This window comes from Vombatus ursinus, unplaced genomic scaffold (genome assembly GCF_900497805.2).
Source record: "Vombatus ursinus unplaced genomic scaffold, bare-nosed wombat genome assembly UNPS02009994.1, whole genome shotgun sequence".
Lineage (NCBI taxonomy): Eukaryota > Metazoa > Chordata > Mammalia > Diprotodontia > Vombatidae > Vombatus > Vombatus ursinus.
Window position 1 is genome coordinate 1,125,892 of NW_020949772.1, and position 23,242 is coordinate 1,149,133.

General features: G+C 40.4%; 1 protein-coding gene across 1 annotated transcript in view; it reads right to left on the reverse strand.

The window, feature by feature from the left end:
* Nucleotides 1-2,867: 2,867 nt before the first annotated feature.
* Nucleotides 2,868-23,242, reverse strand: part of GLT1D1 (glycosyltransferase 1 domain containing 1) — a 109,435-nt gene continuing 89,060 nt past the window's right edge. The window contains exon 12 of the mRNA XM_027853558.1: nt 2,868-3,466. Within this exon, the coding sequence (XP_027709359.1) occupies nt 3,320-3,466 (147 nt within the window). The 3' untranslated portion in view covers nt 2,868-3,319. The remainder of the gene's footprint in view (nt 3,467-23,242) is intronic.

A 23,242-nucleotide genomic window follows, 5' to 3' on the forward strand; every position in this document is an offset into this window, starting at 1 on the left:
TTTTTAAATTTTAGCATCTCAATTTTATCTGGAAATTCAGTCATCATGTCAAGGTCCAAGGCCCTGTTTAGTGTATGCTGTGTACCACGGCTAAGTGAAAGCTATAAATGGAATATTTAAACACGGACTTAACTGAGTATGAAACAGTACCGAGCAGAAGCTTCGTAGAAAACTACAATTCGTTTTATGCCCCCTAATCTATTTTTAAATAGTATGCATTTTAAATCCTTCTGAATACTGTTTTCTTATTAAGATAGGATAGGGGAAGAGTGTCCTTACATAACACACAGCTTACAACATAAACAATGGCAACTTTTTTCTGTATATTGATGGTGAAACATTTTTTTATTGTCTTAAAAATATGTCCTTTTCCCACTCTAATGTACATTTTGAAAATAAAACCATAAATTAACGATAGAGAAGTCTGGTATCTTTAATGCCATTCAATGAAAGACTGAGCCAGGTTTCCAAACAATCAGCATTTTATAATAGCAGCAACATTTGACAGTAGAGAAATGAACACAAGACACAGTAGTCCCTCCTATTTGGGCCATTTTGTTCAAGCCAGATTCAGTTGCATTCAAAGTCACAAGGAGATGCTCCAGCTGATGGGCTTTGCCGTCTTATCTCTGGCCATAGCCCTGGTTTCTCGAGCCACTTAGAACCTTACACAAAACAGAGGTTACTGTAAAGCTCTCCGCCAAAGCCTCTAAGTAGATGTTGACAGTTCTGTACAGCCCCTCCCACTCCCCCCACAAAGGCCTTTGGGGAATGGGCCTGTGTTCAGAAGAAACACCTGAGATAAAGATGGTAGAACCAAAGGGCTGAGTAGGAAAAGTAAACTTCTCTTTCCTCTCCTTCGGAAGCAGTTATCAGAATTTGCTTTGGGATTTATTTTTAAAATTTCAATATAGTTTTAACCCATTATTTTAAAAATAGAAAGACTGAGAAGCAGCAAGTCCATAATATCCTAACCTGCACCTTAAAGCATAGCCTGCTCTGATCACTCCCGGCAGGGACCACAGCAGCTAAACCTCTTTAAACAAAGGACTTTCTCAAATGAGACATGGGTGGCCCCGGATAACATTTGCCCACTTTATTCTCCCTTTCCACAGGAAGCCTTGAGGGCCTACACCATGGGTTGTAATCAATTGTTTTGCTCCTTCCCCCTTAATTAGGGGATGACAGCATACCCATGGAAATAAACAGACAGCTGTCTATGACAGGGATATTCCAAGGCAAATTCAGAGGCAGGTAGGAGATGGGAATTATGAACTTGGGAGTTGGGAAGACCTGAGTTTGAATCCTGCCTCAGATACTATCTGCATGATCTTGGGCCAAGTCACTTAACGCTTTCAGCCTCAGTCATCTAATCTGTAAAATGGGGATAATAACAGCACTGACCTCACAGGGTTGTTGTGAGGATTAAGTGAGATAATATATGTAAAGCGCTTCGCAAATCTTAAAAGCGCTCTATGTATGGACTGTTCATGGCTGCTGGTTAGGTGACTTACTGTTCATGGTGGCTGGTTAAGTGAACATGACTATAAGGGATTATATTGTGTATTAACACAAGAGGCAGTGTAGTGTAATGGATAGGGAACAGTTACAAAACAGAAAAACTGGGGTTCATGTCCTACCTCTGACAACTGGCTTTGACCTTGAGCCAGTCATAACCTTTCATCTCTCTAACATTAAAGTACAGGGCAGCTGCCACATGAATTGCTAGAGGTAATTTCCTCCCCTGGGAGTTCTCTATACCAATGAAATCACAGGTCCTGTTCCTATCCCTAAAGTATTTTGACAATAAAGGGGGAGATACTGCACAATTAAAGGGTTAAGTTGAACAATACACGTAACAGAGTGTACAGTGTTGTTGCCAACATGGGCCCCCTCTGTCAGCCATGATCCTGAGGGTGGGTGGGAGAGGGAATTTCTGAACGGGCCCCAGATAATTCTTAGCCTCCTCACTCTTGGGGGACAGGGAAGGCCCAGGCCTGCTGTACCCCAGATCAGCTTCTTCCAGACTAAGGGTGACTCCAGGCTAAATCAGATCCCACGGCCTCTTCCAAACTAGGCTCAATCCTCTTTACCCCCTCAAAGCAGAACAATAAGACAACTATTCTGAGTTTTGCTGCTTTCCTCTGGACTCCAATCAGTACCTTTAATTATATAACTGATAAGCTAATAGATGCCTGGGCAATAAACAATTTCATATCACTGTTTTGAGGGCTATGGACAGTGGGTTTCACTTCAATGCTTCTGAGATCTGGGATTTCATGGGGAGGGGAGGGAGACTCCCTCCCCAGGCATAGATCATACCCCCTCCATGAGTCAGTAGATGGCTCCTGTGACTGTTTTGACCAAAACATTCATCACCCTGAAACCAACCTGATGGGCCTCTCTGAACCTGGGCTGGTCCTTGGAGAACCCCAAAGTTCCCTCCATGCCACAAGGGGGTATCAGAGCAGGACTTTAGTAGAGGAAATCCACCCATCACTAAGTACAAACCAATCAACAGATTGCCAATCCTTATACCTAATATTTCAAACTTCACTTTGTATCTGTATTCCTAAGATTTAATTGCCAAAATATGAATTTAATTCACTTTACAAAAAAGACCATGAAGAACATTTCCTCCCTTGAGGTTTTCTTTCCCATTTTAAAAAATGTTGTTGTCTATTGGCCAACCTAATGGTAACCAGCTCTAGGGAGGGGAGTAGAGGAGAAGGAAGAAAAAAAAAAAAGAAATTTACATGACAATTTTGTTATATTTTTGAAAGAAATAGCAAGTTGTGCATAGTAGATTTGCAGTTTGATGTGCAATCATCTTTTTTTTTATTGTACTGTGTTATGGAAATGCTTGTTTTATTCCATAAATTAAAAAAAAAGATGTATGAATGGGGTGGTATGGGAGTGGTGTTGAGTATATTGTGCATTGAAGGTCTGTCTGCCTGAAAACTGTAGCTACGTTCCTCTGGGACAGATTCTTTCAACCCCAGTTCTCCTAAAAACCAGTTCCTCTGAAATTAGCTTCTGAATCACCATCACAATCAGCTGATACAATTCACTGTGGATGTTTCTTGACAGCACAATCGTAAAATACTGGATAGATTTCTAATGTTAGAGTTTGAATGTCCATTCTATGACTGAACATCTGGCTCCCTCTAAGTTTCCTATGAAACATGGCTGATTTTACTGAAATGGACCCCACTGACTTAAAATCAGGTCTGGATGTAACACCCACAGGTTGTGGTTTATAATTGATTTGAAGTGACACATGATGAATACCATGCACATTTTCCTAACACTTAATGATTCATTGAAGTTTCCGCGTAAGATTTTGATAGGTGTCTCTTTCGGATTTCCACGAATGACACAATCTTACATATTCTTTTCCTTTTGTCACAATTTTCTTTTCTAACACAGGATCATTGACCAGTCTTGCGGCCAGCTGAACAAATTCCTGAGAGGAAGGGATAGATGGTGGTGGGAAGGAAAGAAACAAACACAAATCTTTCATTAGGAATATAAGCTCTGCAAATAACTGCAAGATCATTTATCTATTTGACCTTCTGGTCTTCCTTCTGCCTCTCCCCCCCTTCCAAGGATAAACTGTCACTGACTTTGGAACTTCAAGGATGCAGGACTGGGTCAGGGCAGGAGCTCCCACTTCCAACACAAAGCACAGTCCCTCGAGGATGCCTTAGGAGACTGTTTCTGTAAGCTGCGGTTCTTGAAAGAAAATCCCCTAGTGGCCAGCCTTTCTGAACATGAGCCTTTGTAAATTTAGCTAAGATAGTCCTCAGATGTCAGGCATACAAGTGGACATTGGACCTATACCCAAGTATTTCTGACTTGTGTTTATGCCAATGTCTGTCTGCCCTCCACTGGCATAATGGTTAAACACCAACAAAACCAGCATCGCCTGCCCACCACAATAAGGTATCAGAGAAGAAAGGACCCTCTTTTTCTAGTCCATTTTCCAGGGGGGTATGAGTTGATAAAAACCTTTGGTAAGGTAAATAGATAGATAGATAGATAGACAGATAGATAGATAGATAGACAGACACTGGATAGATTACCCAGATGATAGATGCATGGAGAGTAGGACAGACAGACAAATATGTGTGTACATACATATACATACGGGGGACTTTACAGATATATATATATATAATATAGTCTACATATAATATAATATATATATATATATATATAATATAATCTACCAAGAGGTAGATTTCAAAGAGAAATATACAGAAGATGGAAGCAAAACCAAGTGACAGAGGATGGAGAGAAGAGCATGGAATGGTGTTGGAATTCTGGTCTCCGAAGGAGCTGAGGCTAGTAAGGGAAACTAAAGTCAGAAGAGAGGGATTTTTTTTTTTTGAGGGGAAGTAGAAGGAGGTAGGTTACATTGAGAGAAAAAAAGTTCAAAGAAGGGATAAGGTCTTTGCTTGAAGTGGATGGGACAATGGTAAGTAAGAGAGAAAGCAGAACTGCTCAATTCTTTTATTTCTGTTTTCTCTACCACTGGAATGACTTCTGCACTGCAAATGACAGAACGCAAAAGACGAACAGGGAGATGATGCTTAAGGTAAGTAAGAAGATAGTACGAGTACATCACATCTACCCTTGATGAATTTAAGTCACTTCACTCAGATTAACTTCATCCTTGGACTGATGTGGCTGCTGAACTACTTTTGATATCTGAAAGATCGTCGAGAACAAGAGAGAACATATCTCCAATATGACTGGAGAAAGGCAAATGATCCATTCCCCTTACCATTCCCCTCCCCCCCAAAAGGGGAGAGAACTGAACCTGCAAACCACAGGTAAGTGAACTTAACTAATTCCTGGAAAACTTCTAGAACTGACCAAAGTTAAAGAGATGCGTGGTGAATATCTAGCTCAGGCAGCAATGATTACAAAGAGCAGCCATGTTTTCATCAAGAACAGGTCATGCAGCATGCCCACCCATTGGAGAATGGCTGGACAAACCATGGTATGTGTGAATGTGATGGAAAGTTATTGTGCTGTAAGAAATGGTGAAGGGGAAGCTTTCAAAGACACCCAGAGAGACTTGTATGAACTGATAAAGAGCGAAGTGAGCAGAACCAGGAGAACAATGTATACATTAACAACTTTGTAAAGACAAACAACTTTGGATCTCTGAGAAGCACAATGATCAAGCATGACTCCAGAGTTATCATGCTGGAATGTCACACACCTACTGACACATGCATCACTACCTTTTTTGATAAGATCACTACACTTGGAGATGGGGGAATGGTGCGGATACAGTCTACTTAGATTTTAGGGAAGCTTCGATCAAGAATTTCATACTGGAATTTCATTGTGGACAATATAGAGACAAAGACTGGAGTAGAATTCAATTAGGTAAAGTAAGAGTTGGATGGGTGGCTGAATTTAGAGTTGTTACCAAGGGTTCAATGGTTCAATGCCAACATGAAAGGAAGTCTCCAGGGGAGTAACCCAGAGATGTTCTTGGTCCTGCACTGTTTAACATTTATATCAATGACTTAATGAAAGATGTAGATGGCATACTCATCAAGTTTCCAAATGACAAAAAGCTTGGAGAGACAGATAACAAAATGGCGACAAAGGTGACAGAAAGGGATTTTGACAGACTAAAGCACCAGGCTGAATCTAATAAGATGAAATTCAATAGGAGAAATGTAAAATCTTACACTTGGGTCCAAAAATATCAGCTTCATCAGTGAAATATGGAAGAGGTACAGTTAGGCAGTATTTGTTTGGAAAAAACAACAACCTGAAGTTTTAAGGGACTGCAAGCTCAATATTAATCATAATTATGATGTGGCATTAAAGCTAATGCAACCTTGAGCTATATTTAGAGGCAAAGATTCTTCAATAGGAAGGTGATTCGAACTGTCTGGCTTTTGTCAGACTTTATCTGGAGTCCTGCACTCAGTTCTGAGTGTCTCTGTTTAAGAAGAAAAATGATAAGATGGAGTGTCCAGAGGAGAGCAGAAAGCATGGTAAAGAGCCTGGAGTTATGTCATATGATGGGCAGTCGAGGCATTAAGGATGTTTAAAGGTTCAGGGGCTGAAAAGGTTCATGGCTGTTGCATTAAAGTACATAAAAAGTCTATCCCGCTGAGGTGGTATCGGACCTGATCTGTTTGATCCTTGAGGCAGAACCAGGAATAATGGGTAGATTCTGTTGTTGTTGTTTTTCATTTGTTCAGTTGTGTCCAACTCTTCATGACCCTGTGACCATACTGTCCATGGAGTTTTCTTGGCAAAGACAGAATGGCTTGCCATTTCCTTCTCCAGTGGATTAAGACAAACAGAGGTTAAGAGACTCGCCCACGGTCACACAGCTAGCGTCTGAGGTCATATTTGAACTTAGGTGTTCTCCATTTCAGGCCCAGTGCCTATCCACTGAACCACTTAGCTACCTCAGGGTAGGTGCTAAAAGAAGTTAATTTAAGCTATATTTCAGGGGAAAAAATTCCTAATAATTAGGTCTACCCCAAAGTGGATTGGGCTACCTTGAGAAGCAGTAGGCTCCCCCTCTTTGGACATCTTCAAACAAAGGCTGGACAAGTATTGGCCAGGTATATTATGGTAGGGATTTCTTCAGTGCATAGGGCAGACTAAACGGCTGCTGGGGTCCCTTTAAGCTCTCAGTTCCCTTGAGTATAATCTAGGAATGGGGGATGGCCAGGGCAGAGGCACAGTGACAGACGGTGAATGTGCGTGAAGACCAAAGGCTACACTGGAGTCCAGTTTGCTTGAAAGGGAGTAATGTGTAATAAGGTTGGAAAGTAAGTTATTGAATGACTAAATGAAGCTGTAAATTTAAAGGTATGGACTAGGTGATCTCTCAAAGTCCTTCTAGGTCTTAGTCTAAATCCTGTTATCACCATTTCTTTTTTTTTTTTTTTTCAGATGAAGAAAATGAGATCTCACATTCCTCACAAAGGCCTCAACGTCTAATAAAAATAGATACGGCTATCTGATACAAGCAAAGATCTGTCCTGACAAATACAAGGCAACAAATAGGTATTAAGCACCTAATGTGGCCACAACACTCTGGTAGGTTCTAAAGAGATAGTTAGATAAAGCACAATCCCTGCCCCCAGGGACTTTATAGTCTACATCCATTAGGCAAATTATGATTTAAGAGAGTAAAATTAAGGTTTCAGTCCTACATATATGCAAGATTTAAGTAGACACAAGATTTTTACATGTATATATATATATATTATATATGCATGTTTGTATGTATGTATGTATATATACACACATGCAAGATTTTTATTAGAATGAGAGACTTTACGGGGATGTTAAGTCTAGGTGTCTAGAAATTTCAAGAAGCCAATAGACAATCATCTCTTCTGGATGCCTGAGGGCAGAGGGCAGACTAGATCCTTTCTCATGCTCTATTTTAGCTTTAAGATTATTTTCCTCTAGGCCAAACTGAATTCTACCCAGTTATTAATGAGTTCTTTTCGAGTAAGCTACTTAGAGACAATGAGTAATAGGCTTCTGCATAAAAAAGAATGTATATATGAATACCTCATCTAATTGTATGATAGAATTCGGATGAGAGGAGTTTAGCACGCAGCTTTCTTTACCTCTGTGAAACAAGTATTCAGAACAAGGCCGCAGTTTCATGGCCCAAAGTTCCAAACCACCTGGGAAAATTCCTCAAGGCTTCTATTATGCAGTTTTGAGTTGTGTAAGCTGCCAGGAAACAGATCTACTGCTTGTCAAACATTTATTCCAGCCTGTGCCCCGCCCTGAGCTGGTCTTTCTCACTGGTGTTATTCTACTGCCAAATATTTCTTGGAATCATTTCTGTGGCAGCATACAAATATAAAATACGGATAAAACTCGAAATAATAGCAAATAATGGAAGTTGAAAAAAAAAAGGAAATGGACTATGTACATGTGAGAATTCTGTCTGCTGAAAGAATCAAGCAAAACTAGAGGGGGTCTAGAAAGTTCATGCAGAAGATCAAACTCTTACCACTCATGAGACCAACTGCGAATTGAACAGTGTGTGATACGAGGATCGGTCAGAAAATAATTTTTCAAAAGTTTCTTTCATCAGCAACTGGTAGGACCACTCATCATTTTCAAGGGAAGAATAAAATAGAAAGATCGGCTCACCAAAGGTTTTCCCGAGTGTCCTGGATATTCTCCTGTCCAAAGGCAAATTGGAAGACTTCCTACAGATGGCAAAGTCCTTCAGATGCCCTTGTTTCCAAGATAACATGTGCTGATTAACTCCAGCATGGGAAAACTAAAGGGTCTTTTGAATGATACCCACTGTGATTTAAGAGAGAATTCTAGTGATCGGCACTGTAAAAACCAGGTGGATGAAGAATGTATAAGCGCCAGTTCAGTTCAACACCACCTATGTGCAAAATACTGGGTTACATGCTATGGATGCAAAGACAGAAACAAAACAACCCCCTACTCTTTATCAGGTGGAACTACAATCTTTAAAACAGGAAAATATATACGGGCTGGCCAAGCATGCAGAAAAGAACAAAGGGGCCCATGTGAATGGATTAACTATAAGTCAATGAAGACAGAGCTGATGTGATGGACTAAGGGAAAAAAGAAGAGATAGAATGACTGGATGAATGAAATCAAAATACAGGGGACAGCTAGATGGTGTAGTAGATAGAGCACTGGCCCTGGAGTCGGGAGGACCTGAGTTCAAATCCTGCCTCAGACACATAACACTCACTAGCTGGGTGACTGTGAGTAAGTCACTTAACCCCAATTGACTCACCCCCCCCCCCCAAAAAAAAGTTAAAAAATAATCAGAATACAGAATAAGTTTTTAGGTGGATGTTTTTCTCAGAGTGAAACGTCACATTAGCACAATATGCAGAATGTTTTGCATGTCAAGAGAGGAAATGTGGCACAGAGGACACCCAGAAGACCTAGGCTAGAGTCCTGCTTTGAACGCATATTGGCTGTGTGACCTGGAGCGAGTCACTTCACCTCTCAATGACCTAGCCAAACTCTCTACGATGATGAGTTTCAGAGAAGGTACCAACCTCAATTGATAAGGGAGTCTCTTCACTCATGTTTCAGATACCAACGAAATCATAGGTCCAATACCTATCCCTATCTGCTCTAAGTAAAGCCCTCTACAAATCTTAAAGTGCTAAGTAAGGGCAACCATTACGCTTGCTATCATATTCACCTGGCTGCCAACTCCAGGCACTATATGTTGATCTCTTGGATGTCAATCACTACTACATGCAATTTATTGTATGCTGCCATGTGGTAACATATAAATAGCTACACTGTGAAATTCCACTCAAGTGTATGAAGTAGATGTCTTCCTGTAGACTTTGTCATGAATTTGAACTAACTGAGAAAGGGAAATGAAGGAAAGGCAGCAAGTGACCCTTGGGAGGAACATGAGCGGTGCCTTCAACGACACAACACAGGTCTTCCTCCTTTCTCCTAAATCACAGCAACAGGAATCATTTTTACCCTCATTGACATGCCAAAATAATAGCACAGCTTCCTAGAGAAACTTTGCAATCTACATAAATTATTTTAAAATTAAATATAAAAAATAGTTGTTAAAATGCTTTTGCAGATGGATACTGAGTAGGGGGGAAAAACCATAATCTGTGACTAGAAATGTGGGACATTAGAGTTTAAAATAAATGATGAGCATAATAGTCTTGTCCTTATCTGCACAGTGCTGGATGCAGTGCCAGAAAACATGGGGAGACGTTGTTACCAGAAGGATGTTTACAATCCAAATTAAAGAATCTGATTGGTGGATTGCCTAGATGCCTCCCCCCTTAGTGATACCGGTGGTGAGCATGGGCTGGTAGAGATTACATTAAAATACTCCCATGGATCTGTGATCACATCCTTTCCAATGCTTCAGATCACAAACTGTCCCAACCATCCATTCTGTATGGCTCCCATCCATGTCTTGCCACCAGTTTGCCACAGGAGTCGTGCAGCAGAGCTGTCCACCTAGCACACTCCACCCTCCCCAAATGACCAGTTCATCTTCTTTTCCCATCATATACTTTAGGGTGTAGCTGATGGTATTAATGATAATAGCTAATTATCACCACCTAATAATAGCTTACATTTATAAAGCACTTTTCTTACCATATCCCTATGAGGTAGGCAGAACAGAAATTATATAATCTCTATTTCACAGATGAGGCAACTGAGGTTCTGAGAGACTATGACTTTGTGGTGTAAGGGCACCCTTCAAGAATAGGAGTTGAACTCTGAACTGAGGTTTCCTAACTCTGTCTAGCATTCTTTCTACCACACCATTCAGGGTCCTCCATGGTCTACATACAAAGTACTATCCTAGAATGTTAAAAGTAGTGTTCCCTTTCTGAGGAAGGAAGGAAGGAAGGAAGGAAGGAAGGAAGAGAGAGAGAGAGAGGAAGGAAGGAAGGAAAGAAGGGAGGGAGCGAAAGATCTAGGAAGGAAAGAAGGAAAAAGAAAGGAAACAAGCATTTATTAAGCATCTACTATGTGCCAGGCTGTATGACTGTACTTTGATCCTCAGAGCAGCCCTAGATTTTATATATATATCTATGAATATATACATATATACATATATATATATATATACACATATATATTCCCATTTTATGGCTTTTTTTTTTTGGCTAAGCAATGGGGTTAAGTGACTTGCCCAGGGTCATACAGCTAGTCAGTGTTATGTGTCTGAGGCCAGATTTGAACTCAGGTCCTCCTGAATCCAGGACCAGTGCTCTATCCACTGAACCACCTAACTGCCCCTATATTCTCATTTTACAGTTGAAACTGAGGCAGACAGAGGTAAACAGGGTCACCCAGGGTCACATACTTAATCATAATAGTTAGTGGATTTGAACTCAAGTTTTCCCCACTCCAAGCCCAGCACTCTATCCACTGTGTTTTACATAAGGTAAGTGCTTAATAAAATGAAGAAATGGTTTCATTTACTCTACAAGTCTCATCCTTTTGTTTACCATCCAGCAGAGCTAATTTGCATTTCTTTTTTCTTTTTCATTTTATTTTATTCTGAACTTAAACACCAAAAAAAGAGCATTTCTACAACACAAAAAAGAAGATTGAATATGAGAAATCTGTGATTCTCCATTTTTTAGTCTTTTAAAAAAATATGTAAGAAGAGTTCTTGTATTTCCAAAGCCCCCCTGCCCCCGCTCTAGCTTTCTAGCTTGCCATCAGGAAGCAGAAGCCACTAGTGACAGCACCAGGTTGTGTCCCTGAAGGCTGTTTATGGAGAGGTTAGGTCCAGAGACACCTCCACCAAATTCGGGAGCCAACTTGACAAAATAACCAGGAGATGCGGCAGAGCAGAAGAGCAGGTGCATTAAAAAAATATGAAAGCAAATTTGCAATTAAGTCATTGTAGTTATGCCTTTGGGAGGTAAAAATGAACAGGGAAACTAAATGACTAACAGTGACCCAAGGGAAGCCTGACTTCAGCTGTGTGATTAAAGGAGCAATTAAGGAGGGAAACAGCTCCAAGGCACAGTGAAGCTCATCACCTGCAGGCCAATTCAGGCCCTTCCCAGGTACCTGAACCAGCACCTCCCTGCCAGACAGATAGACTAATCTGCCTGAATCAAGGCTTTGAACCCCCAGGGTTTTCACAGGCAAAAGCTGGCACATCTCTTCACTGGATTGATTTCTACACCTTTATGATGGATACGCTGGATGGCTTGTTCCTGCACCCCCATTTCTTAGTGACCACTTATCTCCTGAGGTGACATTAACTCAGCCCACTCATCTATTTCACAAACTTTCAAGTCCAAGCTCTATCATGGACAAAACAGGGCTTTTTAACTGGTAAATAAATAGCTCTGTTGTTTGGTAGATAAGCAGCTCTGGCTTGCGCTTGCTCTCTCTCTCTCTCTCTCTCTCTCTCTCTGTATATATATATATATATACATATATATATATATGTGTGTGTGTGTATATGTGTATATATATATATATATATATATATATATATATATATGTGACCTCCCCAGTGCTTCCTAAGCAAGGCCCATGAGCTCAGTACACAGCAGTAACACAGGTGCATCCCTAAGCTGTGGAGAAGCTACAGGGAAGGGTATAATGACATGAATGACAGCTAGCTCACGGAAACAAGTTTAATGACACAGGGTAGGGTGGGCATGGAAGCGGGGATGTCCCATCCCTATATTACTGACAATTTAAGAACAGGACACACATCAGTTTTTTGGGATAGGTTGCTGAAGTTTTGTGGAAGACAGGAGAAGGGAAAGTGACCTCTGACCTTATGATATCAAGGTTTTTCCACTAAGTACTGTAAACTGGGATAAATGCACCCCAGCATTCTAAACACAGAATCAGGTGGAGAACAATGACAGAGCTTATAATTTAACTGATGCTATTTAAAAACAGTGCCTTGTGTCCAGTAGGCGTTCAATAAATATTTGATAAATGAATGAATGGAATACTAGCCACTAATTAAAAAAAAGATTGGGGGGCAGCTAGGTGGCACAGTGGATAGTGCACTAGCCCTGGAGTCAGGAGGACCTGAGTTCAAATCCGGTCTCAGACCAGACACTTGACACTTACTAGGTGTGTGACTCTGGGCAAGTCACTTAACCCCAATTGCCTTGCAAAAAAAAGAAAAGAAAAGATTGGTCTATCCGTGCCAGAGACATCTTAGATTACAACCTCTCACAAAGCAGGTAACACATTTGTTAGGTTACTTTATAGAATCAACAAGAAGCAGCATTTATAAAGCACCTACTATGGGCCAGGCACTGTGCTAGGAACTGGGGACACAAAGACAAAAAACAAAACAGTCTCTGCTCTCAAGAAACTTATATTCTACTTGGGAAAACAGCATGTACACAGAAGATTAAATACAAAAAATATACAAAGTAATTTCTAGGAAAGGGTATTAGCTGCTAGTAAGGACCTATATATGCCCTCTAGGGGGTGACACCCAAACTGCATCTTGAAGGAAACCAAATATTCAATGAGATCAGCAGGAGCAGGAGGAATTGCATTTCAGGGGAGGGCTCAGGAGATAGGATGTCATATAAAGGGAGGAGAAGGCAGACCACAGAGTCTGTGCAGGATGGTAATACATAACAAGCCTAGAGAGATGGGCAGGTGCCAGCCTGTCGTTAGAGGCAGCTGGTGTTGTAATGATTAGACCATTATTATTATTAGACCCAGCGATTAGACCGCTGGGCCTGGAGACAGGAAGACCCAAGTTCCAATCTGGTCTCAGACACTTCTAAGTTGTGTGACTCTGGCCAAGTCATTTCAGCTCTGTTTGCCTCAGTTTCCTCAACTGTAAAATGGGGACGATAACCTTCTTTGAAGGGTTGTTGTGAGGATCAAATGAGATCATATTTATGAAAGGTGTTCAGCATAGTGCCTAGCACATAGTAGGTACAGTAGAAATACTCATTTCTTTCCCACTCCTAGGCTGTGAAAGGCTCTAAATGCCAACAAAGGAGCCTGTATTTTATGTAAGAGTCAACAGAGAGCCCAGAACTTCAAGCTTCAAGCATGAGACCAGGTACATTAGGAACAGGAAATACTCTTAAGAGAATGATCTCTGATGTGAGAGGGAGGGGTGAGAAGGTTTAAATTCTCTCAAATTGGCAGAATCATTTTAAAAAGGATTTTTCATCCTCTCTTTCATCTGATTATCATAACAACCCTGTGATTTACTACAGCATGTCATAGGATCACATACCTACAAGTGGCCAGGATTCCAGAGGCCATTTGGTTCGATCCCCTCTTTTTACAAAGGAGAAAACCAAGGAGCAACCTGTCCAATGTCACATGGGTAAGGTCAATGGTGGGATTAAAGTCCTACTATTTGTACAACTAAGGAAATAGAAGCCCAGAAGAATGAAGGTATTTGGCTCAAGGTCACCCAGTTAGCCAGGGCTAAAACCCGAATCTTCTTCTTCTTCTTCTTCTTTTTTTTTTTTTTTTGGCTAGGCAATGGGGTTAAGTGACTTGCCCAGGTCACATAGCTAGTAAGTATTATGTGTCTGAGGCCGGATTTGAACCAGGTCCTCCTGAATCCAGGGCCGGCGCTCTATCCACTGCGCCACCTAGCTGCCCCGAAAACCCAAGTCTTCTGAATCAGTCATCTTTCTCAGTGATCCGAGAAATTTAGCAGGGCCACTGTTAACATCTGCTACTTTTAAAGGTAAGAAACCTAATTGTTAAAATGAAAATGCAAAAAACTAAAAAATTAAAAAATAAAATAAAATGAAAACTCCTGGGTATTATATGTTTTATTCAAATACAACACACACACTTCTTCCAAATTACCGCTTTGCTCAAGCTCTCAAGGTATACCATGATCCCAAGACAACAGCACCAATTTCCTGCTGTTGAGTGAGTTGAAATGCACCCTGACCTCCTTCCATTTATGTCCAGGCCCCAGCTCATTTGTCCATCCATTGGAATTGTCCGAGCTATAAACATCGATGGACTAATTCAATGCACTATTCACCCAACAGCATGTTGTAATATGGGCCATATACACAGACTCTATATCTTAACACCTGGTAAACTGAAGTTGTCCTAACAATAATCACTCCAACACTACTTTCTTTCTACTTTAAAACCAGAAGGAAGAAAAGCTTCATGGGAACCTGGGCAATATTTTCTTTAGGTGAAGCAGAGATGGGTTGGTAAAAGAACGTGATCGCCCTGTGCTATGACTAGTTCTTGTTTCTGTCTAATGTCCCTCAATAAGGGCTCAGTTATGCCCATGCCAAGTATGCCCTCAGGCTGAACCCAAACCTGGGAGGAGGGGGCAGTGAAATAGTGAGAAACAAATGCCAAGAGAAAATTCAGACTAAGAAATGTTAAGAGACTAGACTGCTAAGTCAAAGAGAAAAAAAGCTGCCTTTTTCCCAGCCCAAATCAAAGGGGAATTGAGTTCACCAACGGGGAAAAAAGGAGGACAGGAAATGAACCTTCACCTCTCGCCCATATTTTAAGAGGGCTCCAGATATCATGCGTCAGAAGCAGAATGTTCCCTGTGCCACCCAGAGTGCCACACACGGCTACTATTATTGCTGGGAACAGTGGATGTGCTATACCTCCCAAAAGAAAGCCTGGCACACACACAGAGCCCATCTGGCCCAGTCCCATGCGCTTGGCTTTTCTAAGGAGTGAGCCCCACCTTGTGGCTTCATCTGTATTTTATCCCGAAATAACACAGCCCCCATGGGCTCGATGCTCACTCCCATTCGGATGGCTTCGTGGCCCACAGATACATGCCTGATGCTCACTGTTCAATCCGGCTCATTCAAGCTGGGGGAGCCAAGAGGAATCAGGGCACCCCCCCCAGTGGGGATAGAGACCTAGGAAAAGACTGTCCCTGCTTTTGGCTCCCTGAGGATGAGGTAAATAACCTATTGGTTTTGTTTTTTTAAATGACTTTGCTAAACTGGGACGTAGAAGTAGGAAGGGGCTGTGAGAGATTGTGGCATGATCTGAGTCATCCATAAAGGTGCTTGTAGCACAGCATAAGGAATAGAGAGATGGCCTAGAAGCCAGGAAGACCTGGGTTCAGGTCCTACCCACACAAGCTATGTGACTTTGGGCAAGTCTCTAAGAATCCAAATTGCAAAGAAGCTGCCAATCTGTACCTTCTGCACCCAAGAGTTCTCTATGGCAAAAAAAAAAAACCAAAAACACAGGTCGGGTCCCTAGCCTTATGAAGGTACCATCACAGCCAGATTGTTGATTATTCTTTGATCACAAATCTGATTCAATTTCATTCCAATGATCATTTAATGAGCCCTCCTAATGGCCAGGGTATTATTCTATGTCTGGGGACACAAAAACAAAATAAGACTTATTCCCTGGCCTCAAGGAGCCTACCAGCTAGTAGGAGAGATAAAATACCTAATACAAATTAGATTACGCTAAGAGCAAAGGAGAAAGTCCAAGTGCTATGAGAAATTGCAGGACTGATCAGTTACCTGAGTTCTCTGGCAAATTCTGCTTTCTCATTTGTCAGAACACCCCTGCTTCATTTTTCTTGAAGTCAGCGAATGCTTGTTAAGCATTCCCTACCATCATGCCATCACCCTAAGAACCTGGTCATTGGGGAATCTCATCCTTCTGCGAGATCTAATCAGCCTTGATCATCAGTACTCTGTGTTCTCTGACTAGATCTCCAAGATCTCCATTTAAAGAGGGGGCCCTGGCTGGCTACCTCCTCATTTCCTACCCCAGCAGAGTCCTTTGGATTTCTTTCAACTTCTCCATCATGATCATGAACCTGCACCAGGGTCCTTCTCCCTCCCACATTCTCTCCAGCTTTTCAGTTTCCTTTTATGTATTGTCTTTCTCCATTGGATTACAAACTCCTTGAGGGAAGGGGTCATCTTTCTTGTTATTTGTATTTGCATCCTCAGCACTTAGCACAGTGCTTGGCACATAGTAAGTTGTTAATGTTTATTGAGTGATTAAAGTAATGAACAACTAGCTCCATACCTGCTCTTACTTTGGAAGAAGCCCATGCCTGTAGAAGCCAGAATGGGAAAAGTGGCAAGAAAACAACTCTTTTTTTAGGCTGCTACTTTTGGTCAGGCTGAGGAAATGATGGCAAACGATTATCTTGGAGAAGGCTATTAAAGAAGAGATGAGCAGGACCCAGGGCAGGACAGCAACTTCCCATACCTTGGTTTCAAGTGGTTTTCCCAAATATCAGATACAGAAAACAAAGGTACAATAAAATAAATAAACAAAATAAAATAAATATAAATAAATAAACATGAAAATAAATAAATAAAATCCTGAAAATAAGGACCAAGGCAAATACCAATCCTAGACATAAATGATCTGTGGATTTATCCATTTTGCTCATCTCCTCTACCAAAGTCTTTTCCCATTGCCTCTTTGAAGTATGGAAGTGACCCTAAGTACTGGAAGAGGAAGCCAGAGTCAAGCAAGATCCTGAAAGTCTTCCCAAACCATAAATGGGCTCCGGGGTGGCTGGGCTATTGACTCGTTATCTTAGTTCAGGTAAGTCGGCAGAGGTTTGCCACCAGATGGGTCAAATGCTGATGAACATTTTATTCAAACAATTCCCCTAGACCATTTCCTCCACTGTATAGGGTTCCTAAGCAACCTGTGTTGGTGAAGGGAGACTAGAACAATGAAAGCACAGATCTCTGAAATACTGGTTCAGACCTACTTCCTTTTTTTTTGGTAAGGTAGCTTGGTGCCATGGAAAGAGCACTGAATCCCAAACTAGGAGGATCTGGGTTCAAATCCTGCCTCTGATATTTATTAGCTGTGCAGGTCACTTTAACTTCTCTGAATTTAAGTTTCTTCATCTGTAAAATCGTAACATTAGTAGCATCTATGTCCCAGGGCTGCTGTGAGGATCAAATGAGCTTCGGTATATAAAGGGATTTGGCATTTGTAAAGTGATACATAAATGTTGGTTATTCCTATTATTCTATTACTGTGAATAACAAATTGTGACTATATTCCTATTTGAGTTGGAATTAAAATTTCATAGTCTTGTGAGCTCAAATGTTAAAATTGTCTGTCAAAACTATGACTTGGGAAAAAAATGAACCAATAACTAAAAATTAATTTAATCTGGAGCTGAACAAATACAAGAATTAGCAAAAAAAATAAAAAACAGTTTGATCCTACTAAAAGTATGTTTGTCGGTCAGCATATGCACCCATCTTCTCTTAAATGATGAGGTTTCATTTTTGAAGGGATAATCCCAATCAGTTTTGTCAATCATCAACAAGCATTTACATAGCAGCTCCAATATGCCAGGCATTGTGCCAGATGCTGGGAATAGATCCTGCCTATCTATAACACACATTGGGAAATTCTAGTTCAGATTTTCTATTTTATTTTTTTAAACAGATGACCTGCATCATTTATGGAAAAAAAAATCAAAATCAACTGAAACCCCATCTCTAATCTCCATGCTTTGGCAATGCCTGAAATATTCTCCCCCTTCTCCCCTCCACTTTTGGGAAACTCTGGTTTCCTTCAAAATTCAGTTCAGACATCACCTATTAAGTGAAAACTTTGCTGATCCAAGCTGCTGGGGTCCTCACATATATTTTGAGTATATTCTGTAATTATTCCTATATATTCATGTTCTCTTCCCTATTCTCTTCCCTATCTTTCCTATTTCCCTATTTATTCCCTATAAACTCCTACTTTTTTGTTTGTATTCTCAGGACTTAGGACAGTGCCTGACATGCAGTAAGTGTTTAATAAATGTTTATGGATTGGTTTATTAATACTATCCAGGACTATGGAAGTAATGGGTACACTGTTTTCTGCCCTAGAGAGATCACATCTGGAGCACTATATTCAATTCCAAGTTAAAAACAAAAAAACAAAAACAAAAACAAAAAATTTTAGGAAGGGTGGAGGCAAGATGGCCTAGTAGAAAGAGCATTTTAGCCATACTCTCCCAACACTTCTCTCTAAGCAACTTTAAAGTAACATATCAAATTGAATTCTGGAGCTGCAAAGCCAATAAAAGGTCAGAGTGAAACATTTTTGGCAATAGCAGCAGCAGCACCACCAGGAGCTCTCACCATTCAGAGCCAATAAGAGATTCAACATCTAGTCAGAAAGAAATGGCAGGAGACCCCTGTGTGGGTACTGAGGCAGGACTGAGTGCTGTTTGGCAGCTTCATTGCCCATTACCCAGTTCTAGATTGCAGTTCCAAGGCAGAGAGGAGTGCTATCATTTGTGGTCGCAAGGGAGCAAGGGCCTTTCCTGGGTAAGGACCAGAATGAAGACCAGAAGAGCAGTGATCACACTTCTCCCTAGATTGCACCACCTTAAAAGCAACAAAAAACTTACAGACCCCAAGAACTAGCTAGGAAAATATCACTCAAAAAATCCTGAAGCTTGGGACAATGATCATATTGCCAACATCCTGTGCCCAGGTGAGCAAAGCCCAACTTTAACATAAAGTTCAAAGTCAAGAAATAGGCTGGAAAAGTGAGCAAACAACAACAACAACAACAACAACAAAAGAACCTGACCATAAAGAGGTACAATGGTGACAAAGAAGATCAAGACACAAATTCATAAGAAGACAATAATGTGAAAACAGCTACAAGCAAAAGCCAAAGGAAAAATGCAAATGAAATTATTTTTAAAAAACCAAATAACAATGGTGGAGGAAAAAATAAGAAAAGAAATGAGAGCAATGCAAGAAAATTATGAAAAAAGAATTAACAGCTTGGTCAAAGAGCACCAAAATGAAAAAAAGAAAAAAAAACCTGAAAGCAGAAGCAGAATTGGCCAAATGAAAAAAAGTGGTACAAAAACTCAATGAAGAAAATAATCCTTAAAAACTAAAATTCGTCAAGTGGAAGGTAATGATTCCATGAGAAATAAAGAAACAATGAAACAAAGTCAAAAGAATGAAAGAATTAAAGAAAATGTGAAATATCTCATTGGAAAAACAACTGACCTGGAAAATAGATGGAGAAGAGATAATTTAAGAATTATGGACTTGGGGCAGGTAGGTGGCACAGTGGATAGAGCACCGACCCTGAAGTCAGGAGGACCTGAGTTCAAATCTGGCCTCAGATCAAATACTTGACACTTACTAGCTGTGTGACCCTGGGCAAGTCACTTAACCCCAATTACCTTTAAAAAAAAAAGAATCGCTGGACTACTGAAAGCCAAGATCAAAGAAAGGGCCTAAACATCTTATTTCAAGAAATTATGAAGGAAAACTGTCCTGATACGTAAGAACCAGAGGGTAAAATAGAAATTGAAAGAATTCACCTATGACCTCCTAAAAGACATCCCAAAAAGAAAACTCCTAAGAATACCATAGCCAAATTCCAGAGCTCTCAGGTCAAGGAGAAATTACTACATGCAGCCAGAAAGAAATCATTCAAATATGGTGAAGCCACAGTCAGTGTCACACAAGATTTAGCGGCTACCACCATTGAGGAGCAGAAGGCTTGGAATATGCTATTCTAAGAGAAGGCAAAGGAGCTAGGATTTACAATCAAGAATAATTTATCTGGGTATAATCATACAGGAAGGAAAATGATATTTAATGAAATAGAGGACTTCCAGGCATTCACGATGAAAAGACCAGACTTTAGGAAAGCCCCTGGCAAGCTAAGGAGGATTATCAGGTTGATGAAATCCTTGAGTTCTTGCCCTCTAAGGATAATCTGAAAGAAATGGGAATATTTACCCTGGAAAAGAGAAGAATTAAGGGCATATGATAGCTGTCTTCAAGTATCTGAAAGGCTGTTTTGTAGGAGATTAAGACTCAATCAGATTAACCCCTGAGAGTGGAAATAGAAGACATGTGTGGAAGTTGCAAAGTGGCAAATCTAGGCTTGATGTCAGGAAAATGGATATTGAGGAGACGTATTCTTGTTCAGGCACATTGGACTAGATATCCTCTGAGGCCCTTCCAACTTAGAGATTTGGTAGTGATTGTATGACTCCCAATTCTCTCCAGTCCTGACCACACACCTGTGCGACAATCTAGGATTTCCAATTTCTGACTAAGCACTGGAAATATAGAAGCATAGGCTGGGAGGCTGTACTAAAAGACTATTGGTTTCACATCCAACTCTAAGATTTCTATGATTCTTAATGCTCTGCTGTCACATCAAATCACGATGTGTAAAATTAAACTCCATCTATCCTTTGACCCTGTTCCCTTCAAGAAAACATTCATAAACATTGATTTCGCATCCTCTATGTGCAAGACCCTATTGCTAGTATTCATGATTCAAAAAGTCAGGGTTGAAATCATGTCTCAGATACTTAAAATCTATGTGATCATGAGCAAAACATCTCACATCTCTGAGCATCAGTTTCCTCACCTCTAAATCCAGATAATAATAGCACACACCTCACAGGGTTTTGATGAGAATCTTGATGATTGGTAGTATAATATGTAATACTTTCTATGCTTCTGGAATACTCTTATTTTTGAAACATCTCGAAAATAAACTGAGTTACCTTTAAATTTACGTCAATTTATCTGTACTAGACACTCTATCTCATGGCTCTAGGGTTGTTGTGAGGATAAAATGAGATATTTGTAAAGTAGTTTGAAAACCTTAAAACACTCCTTAAGTGCTAGCTGTTGTCATTATTATTGCTGTTGTTATTACTAGGAGACCACAGGGAGAAAAAGAGTATTTTCAACTCCATAGATGTTGACTATGAAGCATAATTCAAGGAGATAATGCTAAGGAGAGCAGGAGCTGAGAATCTGTCCATCACAGGAGAAGGAATAAACATTGTCTAGGGGGACACACATTCTAGGGTCCTGTTAACAAAGCATTAAGTCCAAACCCTTACCAAGTCTGACTTCTCCAAGGTTGGAACTCTCGGATAGCTCTGCAATCCTAGTGACTGAGAAAGAATTAGGCCCCTGTGGTCTGGGCGAAGAAGGTGATGGACCAGTTAGGTAATAAAAAAAATCGAGAAAGAAGATAGATGGCCCAGGTGCTACACAGGTGACCTCAAGGTATCCTAAGAATGAAGGGGAAGACATCTAACATTTTGGACATCTTCCTTCGGGAGGATTTAGGAAAAGAGTCCCACGGGGTAAGACAACAGATTTAGAGTGTGAAGGTGTGGTTTCAAATCTCACCTCCATCAGTTACTACCTGTGTGACCTCACCTTTCCAGGCCTCAGTTTCCTCATCATCAAAATAAGGGGACTAATCTAGAGGGCCTCTTTGGTCCCTCCTTTACAGCTCAAAATCCATGATACATGATCTATGACATCATTGAGGGATTGTGATCTGAATTGGAAGAGATCCATATTTATGAATCATGTTTTTCCTTATCTATCTCCGTATCAAAACTTATCTATCCTGTGTCCTTTTATCAGAACTCAATTCATAAACTAGTCTATGTGCTAATATTAGTCTATGTAGGAATATATATATTTTATATATGTGTAATATATAATACATATTACCCTACTAGATGATGTATTTCAATTTGCATAGGAACTTTGTGAAATAAAATGCCATATCCCAAAGGTTGACTAATAGTAATTTCTAATACTATTATAGATAGTAAAGGAGATATTGGCAACAGGTGAGGACAGTGATAAGCAGGTAGGTGGTACAGTAGATAGAGTGCTGGGCCTGGAGTCAGAAAGACTCTTCCTGAGTTCAAATCTGTCCTCAGATACTTATTAGTTGTGTGACCCTGGGCAAGTCACTTAACCCTGTTTGCCTCAGTTTCACCATGTGTAAAATGAGCTGGAGAAGGAAATGATGAACGATTCCAGTATCTTTGCCAAGAACACCCCACATGGGGTCACAAAGAGTCAGACAGGACTGAAAAAAGACAGAATAACAAGAAGACTGTGAAGTCCCTCAAATCATACCACCATAGTGGCTCTTAATTCAATCTACAGAAATGGTTTTAATGCTATATGTAAAAATCTCAAGGGAGAACATCTATAATGGATTGAATTACAGGAAATGGCAAGGGAGAGCTGGTGCTGTAGTTATCATAAAAACATCACTAAATAGACTCTCCATATGTTCAGGAAGGAAAAACCAGAAAACTGGATTTTTATTGTCATAGGTGTGGACGTTTTAAAAGAAGACTGCTAAAATAAAGAAAAGTATTTCAGAGACAGATTAACTGCGGATACACATGATGAATGTGCCACTAAGGGTGTGATCAAACAGCTCTATAAATAATTGATTCAATTGAACAAATGTTTGTTAACCCCGTGGTTATGGGAAAGATAAAAAAAGATTGAGCCACCACCCTGCCCTATAGGAGTATGCAGATCAGCAGGCAAGATAAAACATGAAATGACAATGATCTTGGGCCCCTGGTGCCCTACAGAAGAGCTACAGAGTTCTATGGTAACACAGAAGAAATAAGAAATGACCTAGGTGTGGTCAGGAGAAGAACAGATCAGGAGAGGTTTTGTAAAGGGCAATAGCACTAGAACACAGGTCCTTGAGGGACTGCCAGGAAAAGCTGGGGGAGGGAAAGGCATTGTAGGCAGAGGGAACAGTATGAGTAAAAGCAAAGAAATAATTAAAAAAATAAAAAGAGAGCAGAGTGTGTATTTGGGTGAATAAACTAGATGATTGGATTGGGCATAGAGGGAGATGAAATGGGAAAAAAATAATAATGATAATAGGTTCTGTGCCAGGCACTGTGCTAAGAACATTA